The sequence below is a fragment of the Astatotilapia calliptera genome, chromosome 4 (genome assembly GCF_964374335.1).
Source record: "Astatotilapia calliptera chromosome 4, fAstCal68.1, whole genome shotgun sequence".
Classification (NCBI taxonomy): Eukaryota; Metazoa; Chordata; class Actinopteri; order Cichliformes; family Cichlidae; genus Astatotilapia; species Astatotilapia calliptera.
The window spans coordinates 12,087,809-12,104,614 of record NC_137425.1 but is presented as its reverse complement, the minus strand read 5'-3'; the positions used below and the strand labels follow the sequence as shown (position 1 = coordinate 12,104,614).

The following is a 16,806-nucleotide window of genomic DNA, read 5'->3' as shown; positions in this document are numbered from 1 at the left end:
TTCAGCAGGTCTGGAAAAACACAATGGATTCGCTTAGGATTTAATAATGGTTATACCATGCACAACAAGGGCTTGCAATGACTCACTGTTATACAGGGATATTTTGTAGGTGTAGTTAGTATGCCAACCTTTATTCCATTCGTAGCCATTCTACTATAATGTAGATAAAATATAAAACATTGCATCCATAGTGAAAGTCAGATTCTGGTTTGTTCTACCTGCTTATAAAGGATTCCTCAATATTAACATAAATAAATAAAAAACAATAATTTTTAAGTTCAGTCATTGGTGTGTAGTACAGACTTCTGATTTGCAAGTTTTGTTTAATTTATGTCTATAAACAAACTACACTTAATTCACTGTAACACCTTGTGCAAAATACAGAATTTATTTGCAGATTCTGTTTTAAATATTAGGAAGCAGGAAAGTGTCAGATGAGCTGGCAGGATGCAACTGTTTTTTCTATGTTAGGTCAGTATTTTCTGCACAGTACAGAAGACATTAAAGTGTTAGATGTGTTGTTTAGTGTCTTCACACACTGTTTTTGGTCAAATAAGCAAAATCGCATAATACTTCAATGTAAGACTGCAATGCTTTCTAAGAGTGCCTGTGAGTGTGTTTATTTCAGCAGGGTCTTCATAACTCTTATGGAAGAACCTTTGTAACCACCACCAAAGTGGTTCCAGTGATTCAGGTAGTGGAAGAGTTGGTAAAGCTGGTTCCTCTTTGCAAATCCTGGTGCTTGGGGAATCTTGCTGTGGTATGCAGAGTAAAAAGCACTGTTGAAGCCACCAAACATCCCAGCAATACCCAACTCAAACTCAGAGTGGCCGTAGAAGGAAGCAGGATCGAAGATGACTGGGCCGTCTGCACATTCTGCCACGTTTCCTCCCCATAAATCTCCATGTAGGAGAGCAGGGACTATCTCCACATCTTTGAAGAACTGAGGGATCTTCAGCTGGAAATAAGAGACACAACATGCACATTACAATGCTGATACAATCATAATGTCTTGTGCAAAATATGTTTAATTTCAAACAGGATCAAAGGGAGGTTGCACCTGTAACTCAGCCCATAGTTCTCTGGTCTCCCTGTCTCCATACGATTTCTCCACCATGTTAAGCTGGTGCTGTAGCCTCTGCTGGGTGTAGAATGGAACCCAATCACTCTGCCATTGATTGTCCTGGAGAGGTAAGAATGAGAAAAAACTGTGATGCTGCTGAAATTCACTTTAACATCTTGAAGATTTGGAGACCAAACATTTGTAACACAACTTAGAGACATCAATACTGTACACCCTCCACTAGAATGCAGACACAGTATATAGACACATATACATTGGCTTTACCTGTGGCAGATATCCACAGCATGTAGTTACATGGAAGCCAAATTTTTCAACAGCAGCCACATCTGACTGCCCCGCTCCTTTTCCTGCATATATAGCCGTAATATTAATAAACAGTAATCACAAACTTTTTACCTTAAATTTGACACAGTTCATTATTATTCATTGGTGTGTGTGTGTGTGTGTGTGTGTGTGTGTGTGTGTGTGTGTGTGTGTGTGTGTGTGTGTGTGTGTGTGTGTGTATTATCCACATTGTGGCATCCTAAGATGAAGTTAAACTGAATTACCCACTGTCTGTTGCTCTTTATTTAATTTTTCCAGTTGTTTCTTGTTGTGAAGATGCAGATCTGCCATCTTCTCTCCTAGCTGTTTTGAGTACCTGCTCATTGTGTTTAAAAATCAAGTATGTCATTGAAAAAATATTTTGCTCAGTGTTTCTAAAACTAAATTCATCTGCCCAAATTCTGCTTTAATCTGCACTAAAGAAAAAAATGTAGTCAAGAGCTCTCTTACTTGCTAAGACTGTTCATGTCCAGATGTTCCATCACAAATACAGAGCCTCCTGTGTCAAGCTCAATCACCTTTATGGGCTTGGGGACTTTCACGGTTTCTGTCTTTACAATAGCCTCCAGACTGGCCATTTCTCCATCAAACATCAGTTTGGCCTGGATAATTTAAAGACAGGACAACACGGTCTGGTAAACACAAGCTTCAGTAAATGTGCATTTTTGCATTGTTCTCCACTCCACAACATCTACACAAAGTCCACGGACAGTAGTGTGGTGCAGCTGCTGGATCATGTCCCATTCATTTAAGTCCCGAGTTGAGCACACGCCGAAAGCCGATCATGAACTGAATGACACAACAGTTAAAGAAAATGAAAAACTAACAATAACAAATACCTCGCTCTTGTGATTTATCTTTACAAACACTTTCCCAGTGTCAGTATGATAACTCTGTCCCTCGCTGATGCATCCACCTCCAGCATGACCAGCTGATTTCAGCATGGTTGTCCCCAACTCCCTCTTTAACTTAGCTTCCATGATTATTTATCATCAGTTCCAGGACAGTTACAGCAGGACTAAAACCACCTACGCATCGCAAATGCGGGTATGAAAGTCTTTCTGACAGTTTCCGTTGCGGCAGCCAACCAGGACTTTGTCCCGAAGCAGGATCTTGTTTTTCTTCCGTTATGTAAACAATGATTGAGTAGTAGCCAATCATAAACAAGTCTGGGTTGATTGATTTCTACTTTGTCCAATAGTTGCGACGTTTGTCCGGTCACGTGAACGTCGCCATGGTGCCAAGTGAGGCTACAGCTATACGCTACGAGTTTAACTATGGTTCTGCGGAAAAACCGGCATGACCAGCAAAGAAATGTGTTTACTCCTCGGAGCGACCGGTGTTGGAAAGACGTTGTTGCTCAAACGTCTACAAAATATCCTTTGTGGCCATGTGAATTTCTTTGACGTAAAAGGAAATACTACCAAATAGCTTAATTAGCTAACTAATTTAGCCTATGAGCTTGTGTAGTACTTAAGTTGCTAAGTAATGGACGACCAGGGTTTGTATATCGCCTTTCCCAATTGCCAAATGTCGATACCCAGTGTTATTTTATTTTGCATCGGTATGTGTACAAATTCATTTTCATAATAAGATCTGTAAGAGAGATTATTATTACAATATTTAAGCTTTGGTAGCCCTTATTAGTCCAATAGTTTGGAAATTCACATTACAGCAGAAATTAGTGCTGTACTGTAATGTGAAATTGTCAATGGTCAGAAAGTGGATAATAACAGTAATAATTATAATTATATAAAACAATAGGAAACATGTACAAGATAGACGAAGTATAATTTAAATGTGTGTACATATATGTCGCAGTGATAAAATAAAATAACATCTTTAGATGCCTAGAAGCAAAAAAACAGAGCCCCAGATGATGCTAATAGAAGATGGAGTGTTGAAAACAGTTGCACACTGTGATTTATCAGTCCCCAATGTGTGCATGTGTAAGTATACATGTGTTTTACTGCTGCGGCTCTGCTGGGTGAAAAGACCTCCAATATCCAGTTGGGAGTTCGCCTTGTAATCGGAAGGTTGCCGGTTCGAGCCCTGGCTTGGACAGTCTCGGTCGTTGTGTCCTTGGGCAAGACACTTCCCCCGTTGCCTACTGGTGGTGGTCAGAGGGCCCGGTGGCGCCAGTGTCCGGCAGCCTCGCCTCTGTCAGTGCGCCCCAGGGTGGCTGTGGCTACTATGTAGCCTGCCATCACCAGTGTGTGAATGTGTGCGTGAATGGGTGGATGACTGGATATGTAAAGCGCTTTGGGGTCCTTAGGGACTAGTAAAGCGCTATATAAATACAGGCCATTTACCACTTATTTACCAATATTGCTCCTTTACACACCGTGGGTCCAGCAGCCTGACGCTGAAGAAGCTGCTCAGTGCTGTAAGAGTGTCCTGCATGGGGTGGGATGTGTTTAGCTACCATGCTACCTGTCACTTACTACCTCCACTGGGTCAAGAGGGCATCACGTTGGCACTCTTGGTCTACCTGTTTCAATTCTTTTTGACCCCAGTAGAGATACTGCTGCCCCAACAGACCAGCACCATTACAGATAGCTGTTGGAACCACAGAGTCTTCAGGAGCTTCTCCTGCACTTCAAAGGTCCTTGGCATACTTACCAGATACAGCCTGCTCTGTCCTTTTTGGTAAATAGCATTTTTTTTGATATAGTCCACATTCTCCATTTCGTAAGTGGAGAAGGATATTTGTGCCTGTGGACGTTCACCACCAGCCCTTTGGTTTTTCCAGTATTTATCTGGAGGCAGTTCTCGTTCACATAGCTATTTCAGAGATTGAAAGGGAAGTGATCTGCAACAGCACAAGTTAAACACTATCCTCCAGTTGCCTAGATTACATGCATGGGGCCCATCGCATATAAACTTAGCCCAAATTGGTGGATTATTAATAAACTGTCATCTGAACAGATGACGTGATTTCATTTGTGAGGTGACAAGTCAACAGTAGTCTCTCAGCTGTGACATCACCAACCTTACTCATAACAAATATTCAAGTTCTACTTTCATAGCTCATAAAATATTGCGTAAACATTTCAAAATGTTTTTCTTTAAAGCTGATAGCAATGCTGTCTCCAGTCGATTTTCCTATCAGATTTCATTTACAGTTTATCGTACATGGTTTAGATGAATTGGGGACACCACCTTCAACTCTTCCCACAGTAAGTACTAATGGACAGTTCAAAGTCTCTGACACCTTATCCGTGTAAGTTCTCCATCTCCAGTCTTCATTCTTTGTAGGTAGGAACCAATCTGACAGATCTAACCGTGAAGAAGAAGAAGGTGACTGTGAGAGAGCTGGGAGGCTGCATGGGCCCTATATGGCCCAGTTACTTCAAAGACTGCTCCTCTGTCATTGTATGATCTTTGTATACATGCTGTTTATATTTGTAATATTCAATATGGGTTTACTAAATTGAAGTACTTGAGTAGATTTCTTTTGTTTCTCCATAGTTCATGGTGGATTCGGCCAACATTGCTCAGATATCCTCCTCCTGTATCCAGTTGCTGTCAGTACTGTCAGCTGAGCCTCTGAGCAAGGCCTCTGTGCTTATTCTCTTCAACAAGAGGTGACACTCGTAGAATACACATCAGTCTCTATTAGTGTTTTACCATATTGTACAGGATCTCTAGCAGGTTTAATGCAATTTGTATGTAATAAGGAAAGCTAATAATACCACTAGGAAATTTTTGATTTTCTTTTCCAATTTTATATTTTCCCCCAGGGACATGCCTTGCACTATGAGCCTTATAGAGATAAAGTCACTGTTCAGGATGGATGACATTGTTGCATCTGCGACTCAGCCAATCACAACACTGGAAGTCAGTGCCAGATCTGGAGAGGGACTTAAAGAGGTGATGAGCTGGCTGGAGTCCGTCACAGTCAAGTGACATACGCTTACTGATTACTTCATTAGGTACACAATTACTCTTTCATGCAAATATCTAATCAGCTAATAACATGGCAGTAACTGAATTAGTTTAAGCATTGAAACATGGTAAAGATGATCTGCTGAACCGAGTTCTCTGGGTTCTCTGGCCTTGTTGTTGTAGATGATCAGAGGAAAAGGAGACCAGAGGGGCTAAGAACAGGAAACAGGCTATAGTTTGCACAGGCTAACCAAAGTTAGACATCAAAGAATTGAAAAATGTTGCCTGGTCCAGTGAGTGTAAGTTTCTCCCAGCAATTTGGATGGTATTGTTACAATTTGGCATAAGTAAAATGAAAGTATAGATCCACGCTGCCTTATATCAGAGGATCAGGCTGGTAGTGGTGTAATGGTGTGCCGGATATTTTCTTGGTACCCTGCACCCAGCAGGATAACGCAGTATGTCACAAAGCTCCAGTCATGAACTTGACAATCAGTTCACTGTACTCAAATGGCCACAAGAGTCACCAGATCTCAATCCAGTGGAGCACCTTCAAAGTCTGGTGCAAACTCACACCATGGTTGTGCATATGACAGATCTGCAGCAAATACATAAGACTGTCAAGTCAGTATGGACCAAAATCCAAGGAATGTTTCTAGCACCTTGTTAAATAGAATTAAAACAGCTCTGAAGGAAAAATGGGTCCAACCCTGAACTAGTGAGGTATACTTAATAAAGTGGCCAGTGACTGTGTGTGTGTGCGTGCGTGCCAGTTTCTGTATTTGTATCTTATAATAGTGATACTGTTTATACAAAAAATGTTCTGCCTTTTGGTCTTTATCAGCTTATATGCTACTCTGTTGAGGTTTTCATGGTGTGTTTCTCGTGTAAGAGTGTTTATCTTTGGTAGCACAAAGACATAACTGTACATTAGGCAGAGTGAAGAGGACGAAGTGATAGTATAACAGGATCAAATGATTGTCTCATTTGCAAAGGTCTTACTTTCATGCATTTGTTATTCGACGCAGAGTGGGAATCTGAGGTATTCCTGATTGATACTGTCACTTATAAGAGTTCCTGTTTTCTGTTATGGCTGTTTTCCATGGCTGTAAATCACGTGAACTCTGTCTGAAATTAAAAAAAGCTCTTTCACTTCAGATTTAATATAAAAAATAAAAAAAAATGAGTAACAACTCTTATAGAACTTTATGAAGATTTTACAGAATATTTTCTCATGTAAGGCATTCAGTATTTATCTTTGTATATGTTTTTTTTCTTAATGAAATTTGGATTTTGTGTATGAACTTTGTTTTCAGTGTATGTGGATGTTATGTTTTAATTGAGAGGAGCAGTTTTTTGTGTTTCTTTTTTGGCTTATTGTCACTTTTTTCTGTTTATTCTGGTAGTGATGCAATGTAAGAGGTAATATTGCTGACTTCACCACCAGCAGGGGGCGCAAACTGCTTATGAGACAGTGATACTGAGTGTGTTCCTGAGTCGTCATGATTTCATGTGGCATGTATTGATACCAAGGGAAATGAGTAAATGCAAGTGAATAAACCCATGTGAAGAACTGAGCAGTGTTGTAAATACACTCCTATATTTGGTGAAGTCAGTGGTTTGCAAGCAATGAATAAACTCATATTCATACATTTTTTAAGGTTACTTCATATGAATTATTTGCTCACAGTCCTCCCAAACTATTACTTCATTCGCCACTTGAATTTCATAATAGCAGACTGGTATACACTGATTTTCCCCCACCAGCTCTGTTCCAGCCATATACCAGTATGATGCAGTACTTCAAGCAGCGAACAGGTAGATGTGCACATACCGAGAATGTGTAATCAGCAGTGACCACCTAAACCTGTAATGCATCTTCCCTCTACTTACAGCTTAGTTTGTTGACAGCAAAATATTATCAGACCTTTTGTTTCTACGTTGTAGGGTATGACCTTGAAATTGTACTTGACACTTGGTAGTTAGATTTAAAAAAAAAAAAAAAAAAAAAAGTGTTATCTCTGTTGTAGTCTGTTCATTAAAAGAGGAGCAGGATATGTTGCTGCAGTGAAGAGCAGATTCAGCTTGCGTCTACCTAAAGGTTATTGTGCATTACAAGAATATAAAAACAACTAAGAATAGGTTTTTCATACAAGTCCATTGGGCTGTAGTTTGGTGTGCAGTTAGAGCAATATTTCAAGAGGACAATTTAGTGAATTTCCATTTTTCTAAAATATTTTTTCCGGTTTAGTTTGTCCTCATAAGAAGGGGTTTTGACTGCTCTGTGCGGCCTGTGATCCCTGAGCACTTGCTGAAGAGAAAGGCAACAAGGGCTCAGGGAGCCTCACTGGCAAGTCCAGTCCAGGATGGGTGGGGTGAGTATGTGACGACGGGATGCTGGCACCCGGATGACTTGTAGGCAGCGGCAAGGAGGCACTGTATGGAAGAGAAGTGGCGTGGGGAGCCGTCAAGGCGGAGCCGGTGCCCATTTGATTTAGACTTAGTTTCGGCTGATCTGCTTGGAATGGATTGCTGGGTGAAGGAGCATTCAGGCCTATGTGAAAAGAAATAAAGAGAAAAAGTCTACTTTTAACACCTATTCAAAGTTTATTTTTTCTAAAACTGAGCCTTGAACCTGATGAGTCAATGACCTCTTTATGTCTCTCATGACGCTACAGTTTCAAGCACACACTGTTCCCAAAACTCATCTGAGATTTAAAAGGCAGGAACAAAAAAAAAAAACTTTAATTCTCATTCACAAACCAACTGGAGATCACAAAAAACAGATACCAGCAAGGATAAATGGAAAAATGGAAATATCTAGCACTCTGCACGTGGGGGTTTTACTGCAGTCGTTACATGGCAGCGGATTATCACTCGCCTGCATTTACCAGTACATGGCACACACTGGTAAATGATTAACACTGCCAGGTGGTGGTTGTGCTCATCTTATGCACAACCAGCACCTGGCTGATTTGAATACAATGTTTTAACTACTCTGTATGTCCAATAACAAAGTGCAATGACTGCACCTGCAGTCAATAATACAAAACATACCTGATAAAAACGGGTTCTTGTTCTTGGCTGATGGGTTTCCTGGGATCAAGCTGTCCAAGTTCACCAAGGAAGCTGCCGAAGGGTCCAGGAAGGACTCGGGTGTCCGGCATGTTCGAGAGCTGGGGTCATTCAGGCTTTCTCGAAGACGAGAAAGGTCAAAAAGCTCAGGGCTGTCCTCTCGCCCACTAGCCCCGTTCACCTGACCACCATCCATAGCGTCATCAAACAGATCAGCATCTGTCAGCAGAAAAGTAGAAAGACAAGTAAGACTGCAAGTGGAACCAACGTACAAAAAGTAGAACAAGAATAGCAGATAGTGTATTGTTTACCTGAGGGACTTAGAGTTCGGGGAGCAGGTTCTGTAGGTGCTGATCTTCCTAAAGGCGCTGTGAACAGATCAGCTCCTGACGAGGATAAAAACATGACAGAAATGCTATTTAACTTTCTGTGGAACATAGGTAGTTTTTAAGATATCCAGGTGACGTCTTTATTTTAGTTACCCTACTTGTAAGTGAAAACACTCACCTGTATTTGCAGGCAAAGACCATACAGGACTGAGGCTGGAGACGTTGTCCTGTGGTGGATCCCAGGGGTTGGCTGGAGGTTCCCACGGTGGGGGAGGGCTATTTGAAGGTGGAGGTACCATCCATGGAGAATCAGCTCTTGGAACGCGGCTGCCTTCTTAATTAACACACAAATAAAAGAGTGTTAGCCGGTGAGCAGTTCAAATTATTTTGTAGGTACAAAAAGCAGAGAGTTTCATGTTAAAAAAAAAAAAAAAAAAAAAAGATTCTTCATCTTCATACGATTCCATCTAAAATAATATACCATGACCAAGCCAACTCAAGGCTCACCGAAAGAGTCCCAATGGTCTGTACCTCCAGCCCCAGCAGCTGCCTGGTGTGAGGCATTATTCCACCGATGGTCACTGGGAGGCAGATCTGTGGGCACTGCGAAAACATCTACCAGGTCCATAAAGGCCGTCTGACCAAATTCATCAAAGAAAAAAACAAAACCAGAAAAAGTTTATATTTCAACATATATTTTGACAGTATTATTGAATGTTTTCATAGTCATATACTACTGCTTATGTTTCAAGCTTTCATACCCCGCCTTTTTTCTCCATTTCACGTTTGCTCTCGTCCAGAGCTTTCTGGAGCAGGGACTCATCTCCTTGGCGGCTGAGCTGCTCCTTTCAACAGATAAAAGACACACGTAAGCCTTTACGGGTCACATATTGTCACATCACACTATATTTCTCATTCAGTGACGGTGCACAGGAAAAATAGATGGCTTGCATTTTTCCTATGCAACATATGTACACAGTTGGCAGAAACCAGAAAATTCCCTGGCCAAAGAGAGGACAGAAAGCAGAGCATCCCTGTGATCTCTAACAGAGCAGTTCTATTGTGTTACTATATAGGAGTGTAGACAGAGAGGGTAAAAAAGGGGGAGGAAAGAGACAAAGAGAGTGAGACAGGAAGCGGGGGTCCAAAGGTTGCCGAGATAATACAACAAAGTGAACGTTATACAACTTTTTCAAACAAGGCAAAGAAAAGGAAGCAGAAAGTGTGGCAATAAGGTACTGTAAAGGTTGTATGGGGGAAAATATAATTAAAAAAAAAATACAGAGAGAAAGGATGATTTAGGACAAGTGGCACTGATCATATAATGGCTTATGTTGTAACAGAGGACTGAAATTAAACAGGTAATATTCTCCTGAGCTATTCAGGAAGCAAGTCTGAATTTACATTATAAATAAAGTATTGTGCAAAAGTTTTGACCCACATTTAATTTCCATATATATATCTCTATATATATATATATCTATATATATATATATCTATATATCTCTATATATATATATATATCTATATATATATATATCTATATATATATATCTCTATATATATATATATCTCTATATATATATATCTCTATATATATATCTATATCTCTATATATATATCTATCTATATATATCTATCTATATATATATCTATCTATATATATATCTATCTATATATATCTATATATATCTATATATATATATCTATCTATCTATCACTGGGATATAAAGAAATAGGCAAAATAGTAATGTATTCATTTATGATTTATTTATTTAAGATGTGGAATAAGATGGCTTGAAATACAGCATATATAGCAGCTTTCTTTCTTCTTTGGATGTTGGCTGTCTTTACTTCTGTTCTCTGTCAAGATGATCTCACACTGTTACAATAATGGTGAGGTGTGGGCTCTGTGGAGGTTAATTCATGACCAATAGTGTTCCACTGTGTGTTTTTCTTTGCTGGATTTTGCACAGCACTGTAATTCAAACTGAAGTGACAAGTGTGGTCACCTGCACCTTCATTTTTTATAAATAACTTGTGAAAAATGTCACGACAGTTCTTACTGTCTATTTCAAAAGTGCTTAGGAAATGGTTCAAGTCCTCTCACCCACTCCCCAGGACACTCTACCTGCTGGTGCTCCTCCTTGCTCAAGCTCAGGGCCAACTGGAGCTGAGTTTCCTCGTCCATATCCAGGGCAGCAGCAGGAGCGCGTTGGACTGGCTGTGAAAGTGTAAACCAAGGAGGGATTTACAGTCAGCTTCCATTTTACCAGAAATAAAGTTGGGCATCCTCACAGTACTTCACAAGCAAATTTAACAGGTTTCCCAATCAATGTGAAGGAGCCAGTCCTTTGCCCTTCCCTGGCACCACACCAGAAGGTCAGCAGCACCAGGTCAGAGCCTGAGATGTGTGTCTCATACAAGTGTACTCAGAGGAAACAACTTATGGTTAGTATAAGAAAAAACAAAGGATGAAACCACAATTGGTTAATTTTTAGAGAAAGTTGCATATTTCTTTGCTGTTCAAAAGTGAGTGAGTGAAGGGGGGATAGTTCAGTTGTAGGAAGGAGAGAAAGTGAGTAGGCATGCAGTTGCTTCTGTGAAGGAAAAACACTGGAATGTGATACTGGGTTAAATGTTTAAACCAAGGGACAAAGAAAAAATGCAAAGGTAGCTGCATCCCTCCCAGTATACATGTACCTGGTGGGCCTCCTCTTTGCTGAGGCTCATAGCGATCTGGAGCTGGGTCTGCTCATCGATATCCACTCGAGGAGGTGGCTAGAGTTACACATGAGGGAATTGGAGGAAGGCAAATCAAAAAAAATGGTAAAAAAGCATGCTTGATTTTGCTGTAATGATAGGCTATGCTGGAAAGAAGAGAAACAGATCAAATGCCTTGGATTTCTTATCAAAAATCACAGCCGATTTGTCTGATTGCTGAAGTGGAAACTGATATGCACTCTAATATATTCCTACAGGAGCTGAAGCAGGAAGTCTCCGAGGGCAAAGCTGCCCTTGGCATGGAGACCGGGGCGGGCTGTGGAAGCTTGAGAGTGGATCAATGCACACATTCTGTCTGGCTTCTCACTCTTTCGCTCCCAGCTTCCTCACTCTGCTCGGTCATTGTTGGCTACATTAGAGGTTGAGCTGATGATATCATTTTCTGACAACAGTTCTGGAAAATACACAGTCAGGAGCAACGCTTCACCACTGGGGCAGCTGTTTAATGTTTTACTACAGCATAAAATGTCAACAACAAAGCGAAGAAGCCTCTTTCTGTCTGGCGCATGTGCCTGTAAGCGTGAAAGGTTTGTGCTCACTGAAAGAGCGAGTGTGTTGTGTGTTTTTGTACCTTTTCACTTTCTTCTCGGCTCATAGCCAGGGCCAGCTGCAGCTGTAGCTCCTCTTCGCCACTGGTTGCTGGCCGTGCTTGTTCCAGGTCTGGAGCTAGTTGAGGAGAGAAAGAGCAGAGGGGAGTGGGTTTTAGGGAGGAATGGGGAGCCATAGGATGAGAGAAACATCAACAGATGGAGGGAGGAAGGGGATGCAAAGCCAAGAAAGAAACACTTTAGGGTGATTTTTAAGGTCAGAAACGAGCTGGCACTGTTTTTGCATGTTAATTTTCCATTGCCTGTTGTTAAGGGCCTTTGATCACATTGCTTGCCACAGTCTGCCTGCACTGAGAACAATGGTGTGGCTGTGTGGAGAGTTCGGCTGGTGGTGGGGGAGAGGAATGGATGGATTGGAGTGGGGCCCACCTTATTACCCCGAATTCTGGGCCAGTTGGAGGATTCAGGTCCAGATTTGAGAGAGGGAATAGGGAAGGGGGTCGGGGGGAGCTGGCAGCTTACCAGTCTGGGTGCCAGGCTGTGGGTCACAGGGCTAAAAGAGGGAAGCAGGCCACACGCTGGAAAAGTCAGGTCTCGGAAACCAATCTTTTCCACCGCACTGCCCCTCAATATCCCCCGTCTGAGCTGGAATACTTTCTAGCAATTAGCTGCTGACAACCTGGTGACCCCCTCCCACGGTACTAATCATTATCATTATCATGGAATCTTCTGGAAATCACCAAAATATCCCCCCTTTTTATAGTTAAAATCAGCTAGAGAGAAACAACAACAGAGGACTGGTGGGGCTTTCTAAATCATCTGGGGTTTCTTTATCCAATTCCTTGCTATGATTTCTGGAATGGATAGGAAAGCCTCCTTCAAATAAACCATGCTATTTTTATAGTATCTCTGAACCACAGAACCAGAGCTAGGAATTGGACACTGGCCATGTGCTTCCGCTGGCACTCATTCTTGCTCAGAAAAGTATGCTAGTAATTTGTATTAGGTGGAAAATCTGTTGAACAAATAAAAGAAAGAAAGAAAATACAGTCATATACCGTCTTGCAGTATACAGTATACAGTATTTACTTTTCCCTCATGAAGCAAGCCACAGACATAAAAAGATAAACATCTGCCCTTGAGACACCACAAGGGCAAAAGTTACTAACGGACTTTTTAAACAACATTCCCCACAAAGACCACACATTTGCCAAAGTATAGTACAGACCAGTAGCACCACATTTATAAATGATGCATTTAGCTTTCAGGTTAGAGTTGTCACTTGTAGCTGATGAAGTCAGTGATACCATCTCTCCTCAGTCGCACACTGAAAATTTCAGTCTTATATCATCAACCCATCTAATGACCTAAACACTTAAGTGGCAGATGACAGAGTATCACCTCAAGCAAACATGCTGTAAACCTGTGTTGGAGTGAAACAAGCACACATTGGGCCTCTTCTCTATCATAAATCCAGTTTAGCTGCCAGACAATCAAAGGAATGCAGATGCCCAACAGTGTGAAGAGAGCAAAACTGAAACGAAATCGCAGTCAGTTTATGCATGTCAAGGCTCGGAAAGGTGGAGCGTGAGTATTAAAACTAATAGTGTTTTCGAAACTACCTTGAAAACAGGTTTTGATTTACTTCATCACATAAGAGTTCAGGGAACTTATCAGATGAACTCATGACCATTTTAACTTGTGACTTGCCATGTGAGTGATTCAGAAAAATGACAGCTCCCGTGCAAAAGGAAATATTCAAGTACTCAACACTGTGTGCTTTGAGTAATGTAATATATAGTCTGTAGTTACACAACAGCCCCTGCTACTCACAGTGGAAGGCGGAAGGAGAGCTTCTGCACCTGACGCCCTCATCACTCGGGTATCCTGGGTAAGGAGGAGGTAAGGGACTCGAACCTAAGCTACTTGTGACCCCTGTCATGCGTGTTTTGGTCTTCAGTGCCTGGGTTCGCTCCTTCTTTAGCTTTTCTTCATCCCTCAACAGAGCCACCAACTGTTTAGCCTTTTCCCTCACATTGAGGCCCTGGTCACGTCCATCTCGATCTAAGTACTGGAAGTCTCTCAGTGTCTGAATGCTGTATATGTTGTCCCGGCAATCCCTGGCTACGCGCTCAGACCCTGTTTTGATTAAATAGTCCAGTAGCGTGAGCGCCTTGTAAACATGCCTCCAGTTTTTGCCGTGATCATTGAGCCTCTTCCAGACCATACCCATAACCTCTGCGAAAGCCACAACATTGAAGGTCAGATCTGCAATTTCAGCCATGAGCGAGCTGGAGGGTCCCCAGGGGTCGTTGGAGGTGGCCTCTCTAACCTTTATCTCGGCCTCGGTGTAGTTGTTGACCATGTTTTTCATTTGGCGGCGGATTGATGATGTCTGCATGATGGCAGCGGTGTTTAACAGGTAGAGGAAGAAAATCTAGCAGCAGCAGGCCAGCCCACTGTGTTGCTTCAAAGGAAAACGGCTTGTTCAGCTTAATGGAAAAATGCGGTTAAAGGGAAGGCCCAAAGGTGACTTCAGCTGTGTCCACAAGTGTGCTCCTTCTGGAAGAATAAAAACATGATTTAAGCATATGCATATGTAAAATAAGAATTTCACATAACTTGTCAGCTTTATAACTCCTTATACATCATCTTCTGTCTGCAATTATCAGCAGCATTAGTGAGCTCGCCTAGCTCTCATGTTTTCCCACCCATTATTAGTGTTTGGAAGGAGAGAAATAACTCCACGCCTCTGAGCAAAGTGGAAAAAAAAAAAAAAAAAAAAAAAAAAAACACCTGATCTCGGTTTTCCCCGAATTTACTTGAAGACATGGGCGATGGCTTAAGGCATGCAGTGCACTGTTCCTAAGCGGGCAGCCACCAGCTTGACAAATATTTGCTATATCTTATTTCATTCGTCACTTTTGCTGCTAATAAAAGCACAGTTTTGTGTCATACCAAACTCACTGTATCTGGGACTACTGTTTAATCTGCAGGTGTTGGGCATTATGAGAAAAGGGAGGGGCTCCACCTCCCCTGCTGGTCTGACCAGGTTACATCATCATGACAGCGGTGGTGGGCCCCCCATAACTAACGAAACACCCAGTGTCCTGTACATGTAAGCATATGTCTATCTGCCTGAATCACCAAAATGTTTTTCTGCAGCAGTTACAGAAAATTATGCCTTACAGTACATGTCACTTTGTCCTGAACTTTGGATTGCTTTGTCTTACATAGTCAGGGGAATCATAAGCTAACTGATAAGCTTCCTCTCCCCCACATGAAGGAGTACAAAGATGAGTGACAGCCCAATCACATCAGTAGGACTTACAATAAAATAAAAAAAAAGTAAAACAGCAAAAATTACGCTTGAAAATCTATTGTGTTACACGAAATATGAGCACACTGCTACTTTTGTCTCTCAAAAGATTTAGCTGTACCTTTGACTGTACCAGGATAAGAGGGAGTGAGTGAGTCTATTTCTGGTTCAAAGAACAGCAGGTTCAGTGATCAATGCAGGCCCGGTTCACTGCTTAGGCCCTTCTTGAAACTACATAGCTGTGCCCAGAAAATAAGAGAAAATGCGTTCTTCCTAGAACTTTCTGTCAGTGGAAGTCAGTTTAAAGGAAAAGGTGGTTTTATGAGGGCTAGCAGAGGAGAAATGTTTAACAGAAGTCAGTTAAAGTCTCTCTGGACAGATTTCTGCCTCTGTTAATGTGGCAAAATGAAGACGATAAATTCTTTTTAAGTCAAATTTTGGCACCTCGATTTCGTTAATTATCACAAAGTTCAAAGTACAGCCAGGAAGAGAAGCAGGCCCAAAACATTAACACGCACAAAAACACAACTGATTTTCCATTTCTGACCTTGACTTGACCATTTTCAAATTTGGAGGATTTAAACAATTAAAAAAAAAAAAAAAGAAAGAAAAAAAGTCCTGCTTAAATTAAAAGAACGCGATCTATCTGCACTTATAGGACGCAACCCCCCGCCCCAAATAAAACTGCTCCCAGATCGGGCCTACATACCCGCCCAGGTATTCTTCACTGCGGGCTACAGCCGTGAGAAAAATCACTGACCCGCTGGGGGAAAGCGCGGCTCTTTTCCTGGCATGCTCTTTCTGTCCCAAACTAGGAAGACCGGGGCCATTATTGCGTCAAATGCGATGATCGGGTAGGTGAAGTATGTGACCGTGACTCAGCCTTGTTTCCGAGTTTAAAAGTTAAAACCCCGATAAAACGAAAAGAAACCACGAAAAACATAAAGATCGTCTCCACCGTGTCCACTTTCCCTCTTACCTTCATGTCATAGCGCGTCAGTGGGGTCCCAACTTGGGGAAGCTTTGGGTAGAATAAGAAACGCCTCCGCCTCTCGGCATATCCCGTAGCTGTCGCACAGAGAAGAACTAGTGGAGAAAGATATTTAAAGCCCAAAGCAGTCAGCGAGAAGCGCACGGACTGTGTAAGAATCCCAAACTACGGCGCGGAGGCGGAAGCTGCTGTTTAGTTTGTTATCAAACTAAGTTGTGTGTGCTTATCACAAATCCAGGCACTGAGCCTGCAGATGGCACAGCCCCCTATAAACACACACAGTAAAAATGGATGGATGGAGAGAAGGGGAGGGAGGGAGGCCTGCTCGGTGCATGCAGAGTCAGACTTAACTCTTTCACTGCCTGATGGAAAATCATCTGTCGTAACTGAAGCAGGTGATCACAGCACATGCTGAGGAATCTCTCTTTTTCTCTGCCACAAACATTCACAAGCTTAAAACAACT

At 41.8% G+C, this 16,806-nt stretch overlaps 3 protein-coding genes across 8 annotated transcripts; 1 reads left to right on the top strand and 2 right to left on the bottom strand.

Moving 5' to 3' along the window:
- Positions 1-24: 24 nt before the first annotated feature.
- On the bottom strand, positions 25-2,539 carry fn3krp (fructosamine 3 kinase related protein). The gene is made up of 6 exons (XM_026164766.2): positions 2,248-2,539; positions 1,859-2,010; positions 1,633-1,724; positions 1,349-1,431; positions 1,061-1,183; positions 25-958 (listed from the first exon to the last, which is right to left on the bottom strand). Exons 1-6 carry the CDS (start codon positions 2,386-2,388, stop codon positions 620-622), a joined length of 930 nt encoding a protein of 309 aa, XP_026020551.1. The 5' UTR covers positions 2,389-2,539; the 3' UTR covers positions 25-619.
- A 107-nt stretch (positions 2,540-2,646) lies between these two features.
- Positions 2,647-6,961, top strand: arl16 (ADP-ribosylation factor-like 16). 2 transcript variants are annotated; one of them, XM_080300826.1, is made up of 6 exons: positions 2,647-2,784; positions 4,533-4,587; positions 4,667-4,783; positions 4,880-4,995; positions 5,152-5,343; positions 5,480-5,613. In XM_080300826.1, exons 1-5 carry the CDS (start codon positions 2,708-2,710, stop codon positions 5,315-5,317), a joined length of 531 nt encoding a protein of 176 aa, XP_080156952.1. In that variant the 5' UTR covers positions 2,647-2,707; the 3' UTR covers positions 5,318-5,343; positions 5,480-5,613. The 2 variants fall into 2 exon arrangements, with proteins under 2 accessions (XP_080156952.1, XP_080156951.1); XM_080300825.1 differs by having other exon boundaries at positions 5,152-6,961.
- Positions 6,875-16,632, bottom strand: epn3a (epsin 3a). 5 transcript variants are annotated; one of them, XM_026164761.2, is made up of 11 exons: positions 16,331-16,632; positions 13,866-14,594; positions 12,056-12,150; positions 11,404-11,481; positions 10,832-10,924; positions 9,462-9,545; positions 9,208-9,337; positions 8,879-9,034; positions 8,683-8,757; positions 8,354-8,590; positions 6,875-7,850 (listed from the first exon to the last, which is right to left on the bottom strand). In XM_026164761.2, exons 2-11 carry the CDS (start codon positions 14,431-14,433, stop codon positions 7,555-7,557), a joined length of 1,812 nt encoding a protein of 603 aa, XP_026020546.2. In that variant the 5' UTR covers positions 14,434-14,594; positions 16,331-16,632; the 3' UTR covers positions 6,875-7,554. The 5 variants fall into 5 exon arrangements, with proteins under 5 accessions (XP_026020546.2, XP_026020548.2, XP_080156949.1 ...); XM_026164763.2 differs by having other exon boundaries at positions 9,232-9,337; positions 16,331-16,631; XM_080300823.1 differs by having other exon boundaries at positions 9,232-9,337; positions 16,061-16,339.
- Positions 16,633-16,806: the final 174 nt, after the last annotated feature.

Excerpts from the sequence above, each read along its gene's own strand:
- fn3krp (XM_026164766.2), bottom strand. The coding sequence starts at position 2,388 with ATGGAAGCTAAGTTAAAGAGGGAGTTGGGGACAACCATGCTGAAATCA. Across the intron at positions 2,011-2,247 it reads AGATAAATCACAAGAGCGAG|GCCAAACTGATGTTTGATGG; the intron begins GTATTTGTTATT and ends TAAATTATCCAG. Across the intron at positions 1,725-1,858 it reads GACATGAACAGTCTTAGCAA|GTACTCAAAACAGCTAGGAG; the intron begins GTAAGAGAGCTC and ends CACAATGAGCAG.
- arl16 (XM_080300825.1), top strand. The coding sequence starts at position 2,708 with ATGACCAGCAAAGAAATGTGTTTACTCCTCGGAGCGACCGGTGTTGGA. Across the intron at positions 2,785-4,532 it reads TTGCTCAAACGTCTACAAAA|GTTTATCGTACATGGTTTAG; the intron begins TATCCTTTGTGG and ends ATTTCATTTACA. Across the intron at positions 4,784-4,879 it reads AAGACTGCTCCTCTGTCATT|TTCATGGTGGATTCGGCCAA; the intron begins GTATGATCTTTG and ends GTTTCTCCATAG.
- epn3a (XM_026164761.2), bottom strand. The coding sequence starts at position 14,433 with ATGCAGACATCATCAATCCGCCGCCAAATGAAAAACATGGTCAACAAC. Across the intron at positions 9,338-9,461 it reads AAATGGAGAAAAAAGGCGGG|ACGGCCTTTATGGACCTGGT; the intron begins GTATGAAAGCTT and ends GAATTTGGTCAG. Across the intron at positions 8,591-8,682 it reads CCGAACTCTAAGTCCCTCAG|ATGCTGATCTGTTTGATGAC; the intron begins GTAAACAATACA and ends TTCTGCTGACAG.